The 21,303-nt window shown below is 38.5% G+C and overlaps 3 protein-coding genes across 9 annotated transcripts in view; all 3 read right to left on the bottom strand.

Moving 5' to 3' along the window:
• Nucleotides 1-355: 355 nt before the first annotated feature.
• On the bottom strand, nt 356-9,764 carry LOC122083552 (F-box protein CPR1-like). The gene is made up of 3 exons (XM_042651402.1): nt 8,336-9,764; nt 861-945; nt 356-630 (listed from the first exon to the last, which is right to left on the bottom strand). The coding sequence occupies exon 1, from the start codon at nt 9,588-9,590 to the stop codon at nt 8,664-8,666; it is 927 nt and encodes a 308-aa protein (XP_042507336.1). The 5' UTR covers nt 9,591-9,764; the 3' UTR covers nt 356-630; nt 861-945; nt 8,336-8,663.
• Nucleotides 9,765-10,822: 1,058 nt separating this feature from the next.
• Nucleotides 10,823-16,299, bottom strand: LOC122084614 (F-box protein CPR1-like). Of its 4 annotated transcripts, XR_006141953.1 has the most exons (4): nt 14,898-16,299; nt 13,656-13,753; nt 13,124-13,468; nt 10,823-11,255 (listed from the first exon to the last, which is right to left on the bottom strand). XR_006141953.1 is itself a non-coding variant. In XM_042653003.1 (2 exons), the coding sequence occupies exons 1-2, from the start codon at nt 16,157-16,159 to the stop codon at nt 11,221-11,223; spliced, it is 1,317 nt and encodes a 438-aa protein (XP_042508937.1). In that variant the 5' UTR covers nt 16,160-16,299; the 3' UTR covers nt 10,823-11,220. The 4 variants fall into 4 exon arrangements, 2 of the variants coding, with proteins under 2 accessions (XP_042508937.1, XP_042508938.1); XR_006141952.1 differs by having other exon boundaries at nt 13,124-13,753; XM_042653003.1 differs by lacking the exons at nt 13,124-13,468; nt 13,656-13,753 and having other exon boundaries at nt 10,823-11,275.
• Nucleotides 16,300-19,569: 3,270 nt separating this feature from the next.
• Nucleotides 19,570-21,303, bottom strand: part of LOC122084615 (F-box protein CPR1-like) — a 4,491-nt gene continuing 2,757 nt past the window's right edge. Inside the window, exons 2-3 of one of the 4 annotated variants that reach the window (XR_006141954.1) lie at nt 20,027-20,108; nt 19,570-19,800 (exon numbers count right to left, since the gene is read on the bottom strand). Coding sequence is in view for 3 of the 4 variants with exons in the window: in XM_042653005.1 (XP_042508939.1) it covers nt 20,035-20,128 (94 nt within the window). In the remaining variant the exon portion in view is untranslated. Of the gene's footprint in view, nt 19,801-20,026; nt 20,129-21,303 lie in introns of all 4 variants that reach the window. The other 3 variants (XM_042653005.1, XM_042653006.1, XM_042653007.1) reach the window with 3 other exon arrangements.

The following is a 21,303-nucleotide window of genomic DNA, read 5'->3' as shown; positions in this document are numbered from 1 at the left end:
CATTTTGTTACCGGGTCATCAGTTCAACAGCTTGACAAGCCGGCCAACTGATTCAACACTTCAACCAACACCACATTGGAATCGTTCATAAAAAGAAAAATTGACTCTTTTTTCCTTTTTTTTTTTTTTTTTTTGGGGGGGGGGGTGTGGGAGGGTGGGGGAACTCAGTCATCTTAGTGACCAGGTTGGAAGGTTGCTGTGTAGACCAATGTGGATTGAACCGGTCTCAGAAACAGTGATATAGATGACTGATATTATACTATCAGAGTTTTGTGAAATATTTAGCAAATGATGCATATACTGGTGATATATATATATATATATATATGACAAAAAAATCAAAAGGACAGTGATAAAAGCAATAAAAGATGGGCCCCACTACTGTTGTATTGACCTTTTTTAAATTTCTTGAACAAAAAGATTGAATTCAGTGAGCAGATACGTTCCAAACCGTACAAAAATTGAAAAACTTAAGGGCAACATTGAACAAAACTATCCAAATACAGTCAACATATTATGTACTGCGGACACACAGGGTATCTTCTGTAACTCCATGCCTTGATTGACTTTTTCACTTGGTTTCTCGTTCTCAATTAGTTCGCTGCTAACCTTCCACTTCCAAAGTCAGCCCTAGAGAACAAGGTTCCACAAATTAGATACTTTACAGCATGAATGTAAAAAGAGGACGGTGATATTCATACCCTTACCACATTAAGAAGAGATATGAAAACAAAACATAATCCTATCATTCTTTATAGATTGAAACTTAAGGAAAAAATGAAACTTGAAACATAAAATCAATAATATCACATTAACAATTGTGAGTATATACACAACAGCTGCTTCGCACCAAGAAGTACCTCTGTATCATGCCCGTACTTTTAATTTTCCTGTTTCATCTTCCTCAAACCTCAAAAAATAAACTCCATATGTCCAACATCAGATCTGGAAGGAACAAGAACAAGAGGTCAGACATCAACTTTGAGTAAGGTAAGCAAGAAGTGCAAATATCACCCTACTGAATAATATGACAGCAAGAGTCACCTTCACTATTTGTACTTTTCTCTGTTAATAGGCATGCTAGATCATCACATCGATACTCACCTAAAACTCTAAACCGATAGAATGTAGCCAACAGCAAGGAGCACATAGGAGTTTTAAGTTTTAATGTTATTTCAATTTAAGAACAGTGTTTGCTGAATAAAAGCATTCCAGAAAACAGTGACAATAAACTTCCATTACAAAGGAGTATAGAAGAGCACATAAAACTCAAAATAATTAAGCCTACTTCAAACGACTTTAGGTTTGGCTTCACAAATTCTCTTTCTCCAGTCCACTCTAGTTAGGGTGAAATCTTCGGTTACCCCATAAACGGTATGCCTTCTTGTCTCTCCCCACCACATCACACCAATTAATGTAGAACTTGGTTGACAAGTCAAGCCTATCACAATGCCGCCGGATACTCTAAAAAAACTACCAATATCCAAAGTAGAACAGCAACACAAAGCAACTCAGGATTAAAAAGGAAAACCAAATCTGTAATAGCCTACCGATTACAGAACTCTTAAATATCTGTGAACATAACTAACAATAAATGATAGAGCCTTAACAGGGACAGTAAGAGGCTTAAGCTAAACCCACCTGATAATATGATCCAACACCCAAAGAAACCAAAAGAAATCAAGTCAGTTCCACTGGTTTCAAATCTGGGCAGAATAGGTCACTAGAAGACAAAATTAGGGAGATTTCTAATATCTCCCAATCGGCTGGTCAGAATTGGACCAGGTTTGGATTGAAGGTAGTAAGTACTACTTGGAGGGAGGTTCAATCCAATTTTCAGCCATAGAGGATGGCTGAAAATGCTTCAAGCAGCAGGGATCAAATAGGAAACTAAGGACCCTGGGCAGAACTGTGGAAGAAGATGGAATCAAATACATAAAAGAAAATTGCAGCAGCAGTAGAACCTTGAGTACTTGAGAGGAGAAGAAGATAAAGTAAGGAAGAGGACCTCTCGGAATTCCCACCGCAGGGAGTCAACTGGAACAAACAGCAGTTCCATCAAACTTGATCAAACAAAAGACAAATCTCCATGGAGAAGGCATCAGCATCTATAACAATAGCTTTCTTCAAATCACTGGCTTCTATGAAACCTTGCATTATATTTATAGCGATAATGGGGAAGGGAATTACATCCGAATAATAGGTTCCAAAAGAGGAAACCAAATATTCTCCTAATAAAATAGTTTCTAAAAACTAAAAAATGAAACTAACAACTAATAACTTGACTCCTAAAAAAACAAATATAACTTAAATTGAACCCAACTAAAAAAATAATTTAACTAGCTAATCCCATAGGCAACCTTGATACCTCCAGTTTAGACCCATAAAAATGGTCCATTACACAATAAACCACATGGACTGAAAGCCCAACACATATACAACCCATCCCTAGTAAGCCCAGTTTGGTGAAGGATCTGTGGGAGTCCGATTGAGCTGCACTCTTGGGCATATATAGTTCCTAGGGAGGGTACAAAAATCCAGAGTTATGCGCTTTCTTGATTTTCAGACCTAGGAGAGAGAATGTGAATAATTCTGCAGGAATAGCAACTTGTCTTCTTCAAAAAACCTTCAAAAGAGGATCGATTGATCTTCTTAGAATATAGAACCAGTCCTCCAAAGGATCTACAGACCAGATCTCAGACTTGGGCAGCAATAACGGTCGATTGGCTTCAAGAACATGAACTCTTTAGCTGATCGATTCTGGTTTTTAATGCTTGGACAGATCTGAACTTCTTTAATACTCACAGCAACAGTAAACATAAACAACAGCAATTCAGAATGAAAATAGAAAGATTAAACAAAGAAAAAACAAGGGAAAGTGGGGGAGGAGTGGCTGTCTCAGCCAGAGCTTCTCACCCACAACTATCCCAGTTGTTTTAACATAATAACTGCAACTTTCTTTATTCAAATCTGTTCAATAATGGTACATATGCCTCTTTATTTATAGAGAAGAAGTTTACAATCATACTAACAGTAGGAGCTAGTTTCCCAATAGGACTAGACACTCCTACTACAACTAGGAATTCAAAATAGGACTAAGACTTGACTTTATGATTCCAACATGGAGTAGGACTAACCAACTAATATTCCATATAGGACTTTACAACCAACTAATGACCTAATGGGCCTTTATTGAATTAAATAGCAACTAATTAAACTAATGAATAAAATCCCGTTTTCTTACCTTCTACCCATATTTTAGGCCTATTAAAGTGGCTCATCTCAAAGAAACCCCATGGGATCAAAGGCCCAACACATACATAACACAACCTAAAGCTTATTTGCAATAAAATAAGCCCAAGTGACTTATCTACATCACCCTATAGGAGCCTAATTAAATGGAAAAGATTGTATTCAGAAAGCATGTCTCACTGCCTCACTCTCATCCAAGTAACTTAAACTTTGTTTTCACATAGGAAGATCCCAAGTAATTACCATTGATAGGTAAACTGCGTACCCCTTTCACATCACCCAAATGCATAAGTCCTTTAAACACGAAAAAAAAAAAAAAAAGGCAATGAACTTTGTGTAGTATTGATGATTTCCACAGAAGGCGGTAAGATGATGTCTTGAGCAGTTACATTTCCAAGACCCTTGATGCAAATAGATGTGTTGAAAAGACTACCAGTTAACAATAAACATTAAAGGACCAATTCATGACTTCAGCCTACTTATCCTTCAAATCAAAGCCGAGCAGCTTAAATCTTGATTGATAGCATTACAACTTCAGACAGTTGAAAAAATGGAAGACTCATCCATGGAAGTTTTCGAGATGTCCCTATGATTTTTCAGGGCAAGGGTGTAAATACACAAATGAGGAGGATCCAATTGAAAATATAGGAACAGTAGCTTGTAAATCTGCTCAAGCAATTTCTGTGTCCATAAATCATATTACATCATTACGTCTACTCCCTGTTCTTTTACTTCTGCTTCCTATGCTTTTTCCTCAAATCTGGTTGTTCAGTTCCATCTTTGGCACTGAGTGGAATGAGACTCCTACTGCAGATCCCTGTTTCAATCCTATCTGAAACACCACGATTCCTCTACAGTGATCATACAAAACCAGCACTTCTGAATCCTTCTCAAGTATAACTACCATTTTTTGAATAACATATAGGTCTGATGTACTCAAAAGACCTTATCGTCGATGGTTGTTGAATGGAGAACTATTTCTCCCAAGAATCCCCCATTCCATAATCCTTCATCATCCAAACATCAACACAAACCACGAAGAAGTTACAAAGCATGTAGAGATGTCATCCAAGAACCCCCGACATCTGCACGTAGAGATGTCCTCCAAGAACCCCAGCATTCATATGAAACTCATTGCCCACAAAGTTAGGCAGTAGAATCCCTCATGCTGTAATCCTTCATCATCCAAACATCAACACAGACCCTGAAGAAGTTACAGAGCATGTAGAGATGTCCTCCAAGAACCCCGATATTTGCACATAGAGATGTCCTCCAAGAACCATGGCATTCATATGAAACACATTGACCACAAAATCAGGCAGCGGAACCTCTTGAAAATCATCATCTTGAAGGTCAAAGTAAACAATAGAACTGGAGGTGGTGTTAGTTCTCGTCTCACACACTGCACCCTACTTAAGAATAAAACATGCAAGAAACCTAAATCCACTAATGTAGAAGTAGATTAAACAAGGTAACTACCCCCAATGTATTACATCTCCAAACCCAAATCAGATAGGACTTTTGAATTAGCTTGACAAAGTACAGCAATAGGAACAGAAAACTACCAGAAAAAGACCCCAGGGAATACTTAAAAGAACAGAGACAATTCAGTAGTAAGAACCAGCAATCAAGAACCAAAACCCCAGGAGAGAGAAGCCTGCGGCTAGGGGTTTTAGGGGATACCTGAAGCTGGAGTTAGGCTGCTCAGATTGGGTCCAAACTAGGGTTGATTCTAGGCCCTAGTGTGTAGAAGAAAACCTCCAAAGTTGAATGGATTCTGCCGGCTGATCTAGGAGATACACACTTTCTTGATTTTAGACCTTTAAGAGAGAAATAGAGGAATCTTCAAGAACCGCAGCTGCTGTCTTCAGTTGACCTCCAAGCATGGATCGAGTGGTCCACTTGGAAGGTAGAATGGAACCGCAAAAGGGTTTGCAGATCAGATCTCAGGTGTGGGAGATATGAGGATCGATTGTCTTCAAGAATGGGAAATTCTTGCTGGTCGATTCTGGTCTTTAAGGGCTTAAAACAGATCTGAACACACTTTGAATGATTGTCACAGCAAACAATTACTAGTAACAGAGAATTAACATAAAGAAGAAAGAAGTAAGCAAGAGAGTCGTGGGTGGGAGTGGCTATCTCGGCCCGGGCATCTCACCCACAGCTATCTCGGCTTAGAAGCAATTGACTGCAATTCTTTGTTCATTCAAATCTGAATTTCTGAGTACAGGAGCTCCTCTTTAGTAGGATCCGATACCATCCCCGCAAAGAAAACTACTGCGCTAGCGCGCCCCATGCAACCAAGCACTTGGGCTGGGTGGAGTAACGGTGCACGCTAGCTGATCTACGACCAAAGAAGCAAGGGTGCTCTACAATCAGCTCACAAACCTATTACCAAGAAGCGTTAGCATGCTTTGACGTCGGAGCGCATTTTCTTGTTGGGCGTGACTGGCATGAGAAGCTCCCGTTCGCGCTCTGGGCCTATCGATAATTCGTGAGTTCGAAGTAGAATCTTTTGCTACAGGCACCTCCTTCTATGTTTGACGTTATTCGCGCGGTCTCACGAAGGGCCCCACTAGGCTCAATTTTGGCTGTTCTTGCAAAGGTTGTCCCATCCTAGAGAAAGCGAAAAATCCTCGACAGCTGTGTAAGTCGGTTCAGTTTATTTTCATCTAAGCTGTTCATCTTAGTAACCGATGATCTAGTCCGAATAAGGTAAGGTGCGTCAGGTCTTAAATTGCGGGACAGCATATTCAGACGTATGGTGTTATAAAGTTCTAATTCACGGTAACTTCACAGGAAGAAGCAGATCAAAGCACCTGGCGTACCTATTTACCACTTCTAAGAGACCACTCTTCTACTTTGAAAGCGCAACAGCTAACCGGTTGCTTGGTACCAAGTGCTTGGTTGGCTAAGAATAAGAAGCAAATATTAGCAGTCATATTCTAACTAGGAGTTGTACTCCTACAAGGACTAACATTAGAAACCTAGACAAATTAGGTAACAACTAGTTATCCACTAATAGCCACTTATGGGCCTTACTAACATAAATCGATGGCCACTTATGGGCCTTACTGAATCATAAATCGATGGGCCCAATGGGCCTAAATAAAATTAACACTTAAGTGGACTGACTTAAGTGGATTGATAGCCCTAATTGGGCTGGGCTTTCCTCCTGCAATAGCATAGCCCATTGTGGGATCTATATCATCCACGCTTGTGGCTGAGATGGAATGGCATGTCCTCAATCCTTTTCCATTAATTGGTGCCAGGTGAGTAGAGCTTCACCTCCAAATTGCAAGAGTAGCCATCGTCATTATAAAACTGCACAACCCTTGCCAGCTTGCAATCAATGGTTGTGGGGTCGTAACCGAATCCGTAAACAAAGGGACAGCAAAACTCGAATCTGATGGGAAACTCTATAGGTGAAATGGGCAGCAACTATATGACATGACAGCTTTTTCGTTAGATGATCATAGTTTACACCACCCAAATTCTATAACTTCATATAATGGAAGAATTTCCTTCACATATCTATTATCCATTTTCCTTCAATCTAGGCTAGATACGTTCATACACTTCTAATGAAGTTTCTCCCCATTCTGATATGAAAATATACCATTAATGATAAGCATGGTACTCTGATAACACACTGAAGTGTTCAACTCAAAAGCTTAAGTTGTTAAGAGGAGAGATCCAACTATTATATGAAATCAGCCAAGGTCCCAAACTTAGTCAATGTGGGATTATTCCCAACAAGGTTTACTGTAGTCAATTTTTAGATACAGACTTCTGTACATGTCTCATTGTTTGTAAATGATCTCAATTATCTGTCAAGAATCAAGACCACCTTCCCCATGAGATGCATGGATGAAGGTATTAGTCTTGTATCGGTTGATACGTATTGGTACGAAGGTACCTGATATGATCCAATCCATATCGCATCAGTACCTATTGATCTCCGATACCGATACCTATACCATGATGAGAAGAGATGTGTGCATGGGTTTCTGTCTCTGTGAGGATACACATTCTCGTTGTGGGTTAATTGGCCCAATAAATACCATAATATTTACCCTACTCCTCTGCCTATCATTGGCACATTCATTAATAGGCATGGTAGATCATCATATCAGTACCCACTTGACATTAACTCAAACATAACCAATACTCTATACAGATAGAATATAGCCAACAGCAAGGAGCACAAAGGAGATCTAGTGTTATTTCAGTGACAGAACAGAGTATGTCAAGAAAAAGCATTCCCAAAAACGGTGACGATGAACTTCCATTACAAAGGAGTATAAGACAACACGTAAAACTCAAAATGAGCTTACTCCAAACCACTTTAGGTTCGGCTTCACAAATTCTCTTCCTTCAGTCCACTCTAGTTAGGGTGAAACCTTCAATTAGTCCACAAGAGGTGAACCTTCCAGTCTCTCCCCACCACATATTGCCTATTCAGCATATAATGGTATACATATTTTCACTATTTTCACCAAGCAGTTCTTATAATAAAAGCCTCTCCTCTCTAATGTGTCGTGTAACAAGAAGAAATAAGCATCATTTCCAACATCCCTTCCAGAGGCATAATTAAATGGAAAAGAATGTAAGAAGAAAGCATGGCTCATTGCCTCATTGCAAGTTTACAACCCAAGTAACTTAGATTTGATTCGCATGGAAATATCTCAAGTAATTACCATTGATAGATAAATTACAAAATACATACCCCTTTCACATCATCCAAGATTCCAAATGCATAAGTGCAACAAAGGCGACAAACTTTTGGACGAGAATACCAATTTGCACTAAACGTGCAAGGAACAATTCATATCTTCAACCTAATTTTTATTCAGTTTGAAAGCATACAGCTTAAAACTTGATTAATTGCATTTCAACTTCAGAGAGTTGAAAGAATGGAAAATTCATTCATGGCAGTTTTCATATGAAACCATAATTTCACGGCAGGGGTCTAAATACACAAAGAATGAAACAATTTTAAATATAAGAATAGTCGCTTGAATGTTGAAGAGCAAATATGTTCTACCAATTGCCATGTCAATAAATAATATTCTATTATTACCTCTGGTCCCTTTTCTTTTTCTTCTTATGCTTCTTGTGCTTTTTCTTCCTTTCTGGTTGTTCAGTTCCATCTTTGTCATTGAGTGGAACAAGACTACCAACGCAAATCTCTGTTTCAAACCTATCTGGAACACGAGGAATCCTAAAATTCCTAACCCTTCCACCATGAGGATCATACAGAAGAAGTGGCGCTTTTAAATCCTTTTCGAGTATAACTTCTCCATTCTTTGAATAGCAAATAGGTTTGACGTACTCAAAAGAACTTATCAAGGCTGGTTGTTCGATGGAGAATTGTTTCACCCAAGAATCCCTCACGCCATAATCCTTCATCACCCAACCTCAACACGGACCCTGAAGAAGTTGCAGAGCAAGCAGAGTTGTCCTCCAAGAACCCCAACATTCATATGAAACTCATCGTCCACAAAGTCACGCAGTGGAATCTCTCGATACTCCTCATCTTGTAGGTCAAAGGAAACGATAAAACTGGAGGCCTGTGGAACCTCTGAATACTCCTCATCTTGAAGGTCAAAGGAATCGAAAGAACTTGAGGCAGTGTCAGGTTCCGTCCTCTCGCGAACTGCAACCCAATGAAGACCATAATTTGCAAGAACCCCAAATCCGCGTTTGTAGCTGAGATGGTATGGAACGTCTCTGATCCTTCTCCATGAATTGGTCCTAAGTGAGTACACCTTTACCTCTGAATCGCAAGAGTACTCATCGTCACCATAAAATTGCACAATCCTTACCAGCTTGTAATCGTCGGTGGTGGGATCATAACCTAATCCGTAAACAATGAGACGGGGACAGTCGAATCTCTCGGGATACTCTATAGGTGTAATGGGAAGCTTATGATGCCTTCTGATAGAAGGATTCCAGAGGAAAATTTCCTCCTCAGAGTTGGATATACAGAGTAAACCATTGCATGAACCCACTACTTCGGTTGCGAAGTTTGGGCTCTTGAGCGGATGATCGAGTTTTACAGCCACTTGTTGTTCGCCAGCATCTAAGTCGGCAGAGAACAGATAATATTCTCTGAAAATGAGTCTGAGGTTGCTATTGCTTGCAAGGGATTGATTGAGATGATCTTTGACGAAAGCAGGATCGTCTATAAGAGCACACCAGGTTTTGCATACACACCTGAATCTTAGAAGAGACTTGACCGGAAGCCTTGAAAGTATGTCGGTGATGAGGGCCTCAGGCAGGTTCTTGATCGGTATTGCTTCCTCTTCGTTTATCTTCTCGGTGATCTCCGCCATGGCTAGGGAACAGGGTTTTTCTTCGGAAAGAAGAAATGTAATGCTAGTATAGAACAAGAAATGGTGGAGGGAAACGCAGGACAAACGCCGGAACAAGAAAGACGGTGGTCCCCTTTGCTTTCTGCGTGACGCGGTGAAAGTGAAACGAAGGCAAGACAAAAGAAGAGAAACGACAATCCAGGGGATTAGAAAGACTGGGTGACCGTGGGTTAAAAATATTATATAAAATAAAGGCAACGATTTTCTTATTAAAAAAAATAAGAAATTATTATCCAATCGCATAGCCCTACACCAGCATACAGGCTAATTGGAGCAGGATCATGCATGGGCACATAAACAGAGATGAAATATTTTATTTTATGAGGTAACCAATAATTTCGTATGAAGCAGTCATGCGTTTGGATATAAGAATCACGTGATTAGATAATATTTTTTAGAATGAATACTTATCTTATACCTTAATCAAATTGAATTAATCATACTAACGGACAGCAGATGTGGCATTATGAACCTAAAATACTAGCTGACAAAAAAAAAAACCTAAAAACACTAGAAAATTCTCAAGGAATTGATGAGACTGAGTCATGCCAATGGAATCCTATAGGATCGAACCACTTGGCACATAGAATCAAAAAAGGGAATGAATCTTATAGGCTATTAAATAACCTTAAGAGGATAGAAAAAAATGTCATCATTGTGATCATAATAGAGAGAATACCTAGCGTACGACCTTCAGTGGATCGACCAGCTCTTATCTGTGATGATGCATCGTATTCAACTCTTTTCTTAGAGTTTATATCTAAACATTTGCAGTTTACTAAGCTCTTTGATTATGCAAAGAATTTCTCTGGGCTCCTTCACTAGTTAATTTGTTTGAACCCTTATGTTGTTCATCGCCTTATACCTCTTTTGATATGACTCTGTATATTGTCAATTTCAATTATCAATACACCTTTTTTTTCTTTTTTTCTAACGAAATAAATGTATTTTTCAAAACCAACCATTTTCCCCTTCTCATATGAATTCCTTCAAACCCAACCATTTTCCCCTTATGTGAATTCTGTAATTTACAAATGGACGTCAGATCTAGAGAATAAAACTATGTAATTCTTCAGGATTCTCTGAGATAAGTTGTCAATTCAAAGAGAAAACCCACCCAATGAAAATGATAAAGATCTTACTCATGAAGGGAACTTCATGGCTCCATCCAAATAAGCTGAATTACTTGGTTATTAGCATGAGAAATTGTGGTATCTATAGAAATTTAACTCCATCTAGATTCATAGGTATCAAATCTAGTCACCAACTAGTCACTAATCCACTATATTTGCTCATGGATTGCCATCCAAATCTACTCCTATTACTTACCGATACAGATTTTGGAGGATCATTGGTTACATAGTTGGACCTACGACCAGATTGTCTGAAATGAATGAGACTTAGATTTGCACTGAGTTTTCCTACACCCACGGTGAACAGGAATCGGCAATCAATTGAGAGTATACACACAACAGCTGCTTCATTGTTCGCCAATCAATTGAGAGTATACACACAACAGCTGCTTCACACCAAGAAGCACCTGTGTCTTCATGTCCTTGCTTTTAATTTTCCTGTTCCATCTTCCTCATCCTCACCACAGCTCCGCAGATCCAACATCAGCCAGCCCTAGAAGGAACAAGAACCAGCTGTCAGACATCAAATTAGCGTGAGGTAAGCAAAAGTGCAAATAACACCCTACATAATAAAATGACTTTTTTTGGTAAATTACTGAAAAATATGAAGAGTCACTTTCAGCATTTTTACTTTTCTCTGTTCATAGGCATGCTAGATCATTACATCAGTACTCACCAATATTCTAACAGATAAAATGTAACAAACAACAAGAAGCACATAGTCATTCTTCCGGGGTCAGTATGGGCCCGAGGACTAGTTTGGCCTGATACCCGTCGTTAGCAAAAAAATAAAAACACATAGGAGCTCAAATGTAATTTTAGTTTAAGAAAAGAGTTCGTTGAAAAAAGCATTCCCAAAAACAATGACGATAAACTTCCATTACAAAGGAATATAGGACAGCACATAAAACTCAAAATAATTAAGCCTACTTCAAACTGCTTTAGGTTTGGCTTAAAAAATTCTCTTTCTCCAGTCCACTCTAGTTAGGGTGAAATCTTCGGTTACCCATAAGCGGTATGCCTTTTTAAAACCATTCCAGCATAAATGATATACAAATTTGAACATTTCCACCAAGCAGTTCTCATAATTGAAGCCTCTCACATTGAATGTGTCGTCAAACAAGGGAAATAAGCATCATTTCCATCAGCCCTTGTATGGAGACCAAATTAAATGTAAAAGAATGTATGCAGAAAGCATGGCTCGCTGCCTCACTCTTAACCGAGTAACTTAAATTTAGTTTCACATACGATGATCCCAAGTAATTACCATTGATAGGTAAACTACATACCCCTTTCAAATCACCTAAATACAAAAGTGCTAACAAAGGCGATGAACTTTTGAAAAGACTACCAGTTTACAAATAAACATGCAAGGACCAATTCATGTCTTCAGCCTACTTTTCCTTTAAATTGAAGGCAACAGCTTAAAACTTGAATGATTGCATTACAACTTCAGACAGTTGCAAGAATGGAAGACTCATCCATTGATGTTTTTGAGATGAAACTATAATTTTTCAAGGCAAGGGGGTGTAAATACACAAATGAGGAAGAACTAATTATAACTATAGGAATAGTAGCTTGTAAATCTTCTCTACCATTTCTGTTTCAATAAATGATATTATATTACGTCTTCTACCTGTTCGTCTTTTTTGCTTCCCTACGTTTTTTCTTTGTTCCTGGTTGTTCAGTTCCATCTTGGCATTCAATAGAATGAGACTCCTAAATGCAGATCCCTGTCTCAATCTGATCTGGAACACCACAAATCCTATGATTCCTAGCCATCCCTCTACAATTATCATACAATACAAGGCCAGCACTTTGAATCCTTCTGATGCAAGTGCACAACCTTGGACTGATCAAAACCCATTTGGGTATCCAGAAGGAGATGAACCGGGTCCAATTTGAGTTCTTTTGATTTAGTAAGATTTTAGGGATTTACTTTATTTAGGAGGATAATATCTTTTATTTTATTTTCTTCACTTCATTTTCGAAAGTAGGATATATTTGCAAGTTTTAGAGTTTGTTTCTGGCATTGAGTCCTAGTTAGAGTCGTTAATAGCAGATTTAGATTTCCGTTCTTTCTTCAGTCAGACTTTGAGTCTAATTATGAATCCTTGTTTTGGTTTTTATAATTTGGGTCGAAGCCTATGAGCTAGACCGGCTAGTGCATGTGCAACTTCCCCCCCCCCCCCAAAAAAAAAACCCTCTTTTCTTTGGTGTGATCTCCCTCTCTCCCCTGAGTCTCATCTCAGGTTTCTCCCTTCTTCCCTAACCGGCCCTCCACCACCTTATCAAGTATGACTTCACTATTCTTTAAATAGCATATAGGTCTGAGTGTCTGACGTACTCAAAAGACCTTACCGCTGACAGTTGTTTGATGGAGAACTGTTTCTCCCAAGAATTCCTCATGCCTTAATCCTTCATCATCCAAACATCAGCACAGACCCTGGGGAAGTTACAGATCACATAGAGATGTCCTCCAAGAACCCCGGCATTCATATGAAACCCATTGCCCACAAAGTCAGGTAGTGGCACCTCTCAATACTCCTCATCTTGAAGGTCAGATGAAACGATAAAACTGGAGGCGGTCAGGTACCATCTAGCAAGATGAAATGGCATGTCCACAATCCTTCTCCATTCATTGGTGCTAAGTGAGTAGACCTTCTTCACCGCAAAATCGTAAGAGTAGCCATCGTCACCATAAAACTGCACAACCCTTACCAGCTTGTAATCAATGGTTGTGGGGTCGTAACTGTATCCCTTAACAATGAGACAGCAAAAGTTGAATCTAACAGGAAACTCTATAGGTGTACTGGGCATCTTAGTATAATTATATTACATGACAGCTTATTCATTTAGAGGATCATAGTTTACACCACCCAAGAGCCTATACCTTCATATAATGGAACAATTTTCATCACAAATCCATCATCCAGTTTCCTTCCTCAGGCTAGATATGTTCATACACTTCCAATGAAGTTTCTCCCTATTCTGATACAAAAATAGTATCATTAATGATAAGCAAGGTGCTCGGATAACATAATGAAAGTGTTCAACTTAAGAGGAGAGATCTAACAAGTATATGAAAAATCATCCAAGTTCCCAAACTTGGTCAATGTGGGGTTATTCCCAACAAGGTTTAATGTAGTCAGTTTTATATATGGATGTCCGTACATGTCACCTAGTTTGTAAATGATATAAATTATCTACAAAGACCACATCCCCACGAGTTACATGGTTCAAGGTATTAGTATCGTATCAGATGATACATATTGATATCACCAGTACCTGATATGATATGGGCTGATATGACAGATCAATATAGTATCAGTATCAGTATCAGTATCTGTATCTATCGATCTCTGATACTGATGCCTAACCTTTAACTGAGATGCAATACTTGCATGGGTTTGTGTCTGTGAGAATATACATCCTCATTGTGGGTTGATTGGCCCAATAAATATCATAATATCTACCCTACTCCTATGCATATCATTGGCTCGTTCATTAATAGGCGTGGTAGATCATTGAATATGTACCCACCTGACATTAATTTAAACATCACCAATACTCTAAGCAGATAGAATGCAGCCAACAGCATGAAGAAGAAAAGAGATCTAGTGTTATTTCAATTTGAGAATAGAGTTTGTTAAGAAAAAGCATTCCCAAAAAGTATCAATAAACTTCCATTACAAAGGAGTACAAGACAAGCATGTAAAACTCAAAATAAGCCTCAACTCCAAACTACCTTAGGTTTGGCTTCACAAATTATCTTCCTTCAGTCCACTCAAGTCAGGGTGGAATCTTCAATTAGTCAATAAGAGGTAAGCCTACCATTCTCTCCACCATATCATGTCAATTCAGCATTGATATACAAATTTCAATATTTCAGCCTAATTTTTATTCATTGGCAAACAGCTTAAAACTTGATTAATTTCATTACAACTTCAGACAGAAGAAAGAAGGGAAAGAAACACATCTATGGGAGTTGTTTTTTTATATGAAACTAACAATTTTTCACAGCTAGGGTGTAAATGAACAGAGGAGGAAAAAATTTCAAATATAGGAATTCTAGCTTGAATGTTGAAATGTATATCTGCTCTACCAATTGCCATGCCAATAAATAGATTATTACCTCTGCTCCATGAACCTTCTCTTCTTATGCTTCCTGTGCTTTTTCATCATTGCTGGTTGTTCAGTTCCATCCTTCGCATTGAGTGGAACGAGACTCCCAACACAGATCTCTGTTTCCATCCTATCTGGAGCACCGCGAATCCTAAGATTCCTAACCCTTTCCCTAAGGGAATCATACAGGAGAAGCGGCGCTTCTGAATCCTTGTCGAGTATAACATCCCCATTCTTTGAATAGCAAATTGGTCTGACAAACATAAAAGAACTTATCACATCTGGTTGTTCAATGGAGAACTGTTTCAACCAAGAATCCCTCACGCCATATTCCTTCATCACCCAAACCTCAACACGGACCCTGAAGAAGTTGCAGAGCAAGCAGAGTTGTCCGCCAAGAACCCCAACAGTCATATGAAACTCATCGTCCACAAAGTCAGGTAGTGGAATCTCTCGATAATATTCATCTTGTAGGTCGAAGGAAACGATAAAAGTGGAGGCAGTGTCACGTCCTGTCTCGCGCATTGCAACCCAATGAAGAGCATAATTTGCAAGAACCCCATATCCACGTTTGTAGCTGAGATGGTATGGCATGTCCCTGATCTTTCTCCATGAATTGTTCAGAACCCCAAATCCACGTTCGTAGCTGAGATGGTATGGCATGTCCCTGATCCTTCTCCATGAATTGGTCCTAAGTGAGTAGACCTTCACCTCCGAATCACAAGAGTACTCACTGTCACCATAAAACTGCACAACCCTAACCAGCTTGTAATCGTCGGTGGTGGGATCATAACCTAATCCGTAAACTATGAGACGGGGAGAGTCGAATCTGACTGGAAACTCTATAGGTGTAATGGGCAGCTTATGATGCCTTCTGATAGAAGGATTCCAGAGCAATATGTCTTCGTCAGAGTTGGATATACAGAGTAAACCGTTGCACGAACCCAATACTTCGGTTGCTAAATGTGGGCTCTTGAGCGGATGATCAAGTTCTACCGCCGCTCGTTGTTCGCAAGTATCTAAATCGACAGAGAAGAGAGCGCAACGTCTAAAAATGAGGCTGAGGTTGCTATTGCTTGCAAGGGATCGATTGAGGTGCTCTTTGACGAAGGCAGGATCGGCTATAAGAGCACACCAGGTTTTGCATACACACCGGAATTTTAGAAGAGACTTGACCGGAAGCCTTGAAAGTATGTCGGCGATGAGGACCTCTGGCAGGTTCTTGGTCGGTATTGCCTCCTCTTCGGTTATCTTCTCGGTGAACTCTGCCATGGATAGGGACTAGGTTTCATCTTCGAAGTGAAGAAACGTAAGCGAGTATAGAACAAGCAGTGGTGGAGGGAAACGCAGGCCGGCAGCCGCAACAACAAAGAAAGTGGTTCCCTTTGCGTTGTGCGTGACGCAGTGAAGGTGAAAGTAGGGCGAGAAAAGAAGAGAAGTTGGAGGGAAAAAAAAAAAAATTAATCTTTTCTTTTTTTAGTTATTTCGAAAAGTGACTTATAAAATGGTATTTCTTTCATTTCAATGCGAGTTTGGCTCAAATTGAATAATGGTTTGGTTCAATTGGATTTTTAGCTCAACTTAATGGTTTCTTGGGCAGTCTTCTAACTACGACAAAATCATTTGTCAATTTTACAAATATTTTTATTTAATTAATTAACTATCTTATGGCGGTATGGAAGCAAAAATACATTGTCTAGGTCTAAGAAGCAAAAATTTAGTTCTCGATATTGATACCAGTATTAATCTCTATCGATATCAATTTGATCTAGATCGATAATGAAGAGGATTGGTACATATCAGTCACTTTTACCCCTTGATTTTCAGAAAAAATACATTCGTTTTTACTGTTTTACCCCTGAAACAATACAAGTAACCAATACCGCTACTTGAAATCATGCTAAGAAGAGATCGTGACAACAAGTGCAGGATCACTCTGCATCCCAAGGGGTTCTTAACTCATCATTGCTTAGTCTTCTAAAGGGGACAAATGTGATGTCTACACATGCATATTATGTCTCTAGCAGCCTCTCTACTATTACCAATTGGAATCTATCCAATCATAACTTGTTACGATTGTATCGACCCAATCACCCATAAATAGTGGTTGAGCCCACCGTTAGTTAAAACGGGAACGGAAAAAAAATTGAAACGTACGGTATGGGTTTTAAATAGATAAAAACGATGAACGGTACGGTAAAAAAAGATCAAAAAAAAGGGAATGGCAAACGGACGAAAACGAACGGTACGGGTATTAAACGTGTAGTTTTCAAAAAAATGAAACCAAAAAAACGACAGTATACCATGCAATTTGAGAGGTTATTACCTGTATACATACGTCTAATGTTCCAAAAGCTCTGAGAGTCCTAAAATAAAATAGCCCAATAAGCTACAAGAAAATGAGATATTGCTAGCTTTAGCTTTTCCTTATTCTATGGGCTATAAGAAGATAAAATTTTCTCCTATAGATAGTATAGAAGTTAAAAACCAAATACCATATTGTCTTCACTCTTCACTTTTACTCATAGGTTTTTTTTTTTTTAAATTAATTAATTAATTTTTTAAAAAAATTCATATTTTACCTTTAAAAAACGGATTCTTTTGCCGTTTCTGTTTTTTCCGTATTATATAATAGCATATGGGAAAACACGTTCTAAAAGGCAAAATAAAACGCAACCGCGTTTTAAACGCGTTTTAACTAACAGTGGTTGAGCCTCGATTTTTCCGTATAAATAAAAAATTCATTACGTTTTATTACGTTATGATGTTTCAAAAACTTGATTTATATCCCAGTCCTTTTACATGTTTTGCAACAAATATTTAGTTTTGATGTCTCTTGAAAAAAACACTACACAATTCTTTCAAACTTTTCGGATGAAAATTGTAAATTCAAAGAGAAAACCCAATGAAAATGATAAATATCTAGTCATGAAGGAAACTTTATGGCTCATCCAAATAAGCTTATTTGGTTAGTCCATGAATTTATGCCACATGGCAATATGATGTAGTAGTAGTTATGGGCATTTGGAAGAAGGGCAACATCTGGTTAGAGACTTAGATCACACACCAAATTCCAAAATTTCATCCAAATACCCTCAATTTTATGTCCATGCATCAATGTATTTTCAAAACACCCCAAATTAGAGTGCACAACTCAATAGTCTGCTTGTAATCTTATTTCTTTAAGCTTAATTTTGCCACTTGGGCAAGCTATAATTGGCTAGAACATGATAAGTGACCAAAACACCTTCAAATCTGTGTTATCTACAAAAGTTGGGCTACAAGATAAGCTTTACCATTTTATCAAAGAAGTGCCATATATTATTTTTTAGGATAGAGGCAACTAGTTAGATGGATGCATATGCACTAGATTGGACTCTTCTTCTAAGCGCCCATCACTCAGGTCGGCCCACAGTTACCTGGGCGAGCACCACGTGTCTAGGCAATGATTCAACGTTTTGAGAGAAGGCACGGAGAACGTGCTAACAAATGTATGAAAAACAAGGTGCCAAGAACCATTATATCACCGCTAAGACACATGGCACGAGCCCAAGTAGCTATGGGCAAGACTTGGGCAATGGGCACTTAAGAGAGGAGCCAGATCCATATGCACTGCCACATGGAAGTCCAATAATTCTGATAATTAGATATCTAAAAAATGATCTCAATCGGCCACATCAAAAAAATTAATGCACATGTTCATACTCATTATACTTACTTGCATCCTCTTGATAGTCCTGGATTTTTCAATGCTTTATTTTGCCATGTAACCAGCTTCAATCAACTTAAAACTTGAAATGGTGGATTTTTAATGCTTTGTTTTTCTATGGAGCCAACTCCAATCAACCTAAAACTTGAAACTGTGGAAAGTTTTGCATGATGCTTTGGATACCGAAGCAAATTATATATATTTTAATGCCAATCTCTCTTTATCCTCTTTATTGTGTTTTATGAAAGAATGAAGTTGAAACAGAGTGGCTCTGGTTTCTATCATGTGAGTTTGCTAAAAGAATCCTGCCAGCCAGACCACTAGGACTGAGGACCTTCGTTCCTCTACTATCTTGCCATCAATTCTTGCAATTCTTTTACAAGGCGAAGGGTGAACAGTGATCAAGGTGGGGGAGAGAGTGCCTGCGTGCAATTTCGCCAATAAACTGGCGAAGTGCAAATCTTTATTCCTTAATATGGCATGACAGAAATTCTGAGATTTTTGGGAAATCCAAGCCTAACCCATTACCCATCAAAGACCATACAACTGATATCTAAATGGTCGTATGGTTTCTACCAAAAAATAAAAATAAATGGGTGTATGATTTGAACCGTAAATTAGGGGTCATGTATTATTCTCTGTGATGGTAGCTTAGATCATACCACGGGTAGTGCAGGGTGCTCACCTGTTTTATTGGTAATTCTCGGTTTCTTCTTGTATGCGTGGATCATGGTCATGTAGGGAAGGAAAACAATCCTCTCAAGTGCGTCCAGTGAGTATTCCTGCACACTGGACACACTGGGGGCACTTGAGAAAATTAATATTTTCTTTATCTATTTTTTTGGGTGGGTGCTCATTAATATAGACGACTATGATGCTAAGAAAACTTGCAGCCAGAGTTCTGTGAAATATTCAGCAATGATGCATATAGTGATGAGGATATCTTAAAAAGCAAAAAATCCCCAAGGAAGAGTGATCAAAGATAGGCACCACCACAGTTGTATTGACATTTTTAAAGTGTTTGAACAAAAAGATTGAAGTCAGTGAGCTGTAATATGTTCCAAACCATATAAAAAACATAAGGGCATCGATGTTCATACTCTTTAAGTAGGATATACTCTGTAAGCCATGCCTTGATTGCCTTGTGATTTGCTTTCCCATTCTCAATCAGTTCGTTGCTAACCTTCCTGTTCCAACGTCAGCCCTAGAGAACAAGGTTCCACAAATGAGATACTTTACAGCATCAAGGTAAACAGAGGACATTGATATTCATATTCTTAATCACATTAAGAAGCAATATGAAAACACCACATAATCCTATCATCAATTATAGATTAATATTCTAAGGGGAAAAAATGAAACTTGAAACATAAAAATCAATAACATCACATTAACAATTAAGAGTATATACACAACAAACCAAAAAGCACCTATGTTTTCAGGTCCTTCCTTTAAATTTTCCTGATCCATCTTCATCATCCTCACTACAGCACCACATTTCCAAAAATACCCCTGTAAGAGACAAGAACCAGCTGTCAGACATCAAATTTGTGTGAGGTAAGCAAGAAGTGCAAATATTACCCTACCGAATAATATGACAGCAAGAATCACTTTCAGTATTTGTACTTTTCTCTATTAATAGGCATGCTAGATCATCACATCAGTACTGACCTGATGTTTACTCCAACATACCAATACTCTAAACAGAAAGAATGTAGCCAACAAGAAGAAGCACATAGGAGATAATGTTATTTCATTTTAAGAACAGAGTTTGTTGAAAAAAGCATTCCCAAAAAGAGTGACGATAAACTTCCATTACAAAGGAGTATAGGACAGCAAAAAAAAAAACTCAAAATAATTAAGCCTACTTCAAACTACTTTAGGTTTGGCTTCACAAATTCTCTCTCCAGTCCACACTAGCTGGGTTGAAATCTTCGGTTACTCTATAAGCAGTAATACCTTCTTAAAACCACTCCAGCATAAATGATATACAAATTTGAATATTCCACCAAGCAGTTCTTATAATTGCAGCCTCTCCCCTCTAATGTCATCTAACAAGGGAAATAAAGCATCATTTCCATAAGCCCTTGCAGGGGGGTCCAAATTAAATGGAGAAGAGTGCAGAAAGCATGGCTTACTGCCTCACTCTTCTCCAAGTAACTTATACATAGGAAGATCCCAAGTAATTACAATTGATATGTAAACTAAATACCCCTTTCACATCAGCCACACGCATAAGTGCTAACAAAGGCAATAAACTTTTGAAAAGACCACCAGTTTACAATAAACAAGCAAGGACCAATTCAAGTCTTCAGCCCACTTTTCCTTCAAATTGAATGTAACCAGCTTAAAACTTGACTGATTGCATTACAACTTCGGACAGTTGCAAGAATGGAAGACTCATCCATGGTCATTTTTGAGATGACACTAATTTTTAGGGCAAGGGTGTAAATACAAAAATGAGGAACAAACAAATGTAACTATAGGAATAGTAGCTTGTAAATCTGCTCTAGCATTTCTGTGTCAATAAACGATACTAGAAGAGATGGCTGAGTGGACAAAAACGGCGGATTGCTAATCCATTGTACGAGTTGTTCGTACCAAGGGTTCGAATCCCTCTCTTTCCGTTTTGTCTAATGACTTGAGATTTTTCTTTTATGCATTTATGTATCACCCTTACAAATAAACGAGAACTGAAAGATTCCCT

Source organism: Macadamia integrifolia, chromosome 7 (assembly GCF_013358625.1).
Source record: "Macadamia integrifolia cultivar HAES 741 chromosome 7, SCU_Mint_v3, whole genome shotgun sequence".
Taxonomy (NCBI): domain Eukaryota; kingdom Viridiplantae; phylum Streptophyta; class Magnoliopsida; order Proteales; family Proteaceae; genus Macadamia; species Macadamia integrifolia.
This window is presented reverse-complemented; position numbering and strand designations above follow the sequence as displayed.

Bases quoted from the DNA above. Each gene is read 5' to 3' on its own strand.
- LOC122083552 (XM_042651402.1), bottom strand. From the start codon at position 9,590: ATGGCGGAGATCACCGAGAAGATAAACGAAGAGGAAGCAATACCGATC.
- LOC122084614 (XM_042653003.1), bottom strand. From the start codon at position 16,159: ATGGCAGAGTTCACCGAGAAGATAACCGAAGAGGAGGCAATACCGACC. The intron at 11,276-14,897 runs GTAATAATCTAT...GATGTCTGACAG, and splicing joins AGAAGGTTCATGGAGCAGAG to CTGGTTCTTGTTCCTTCTAG.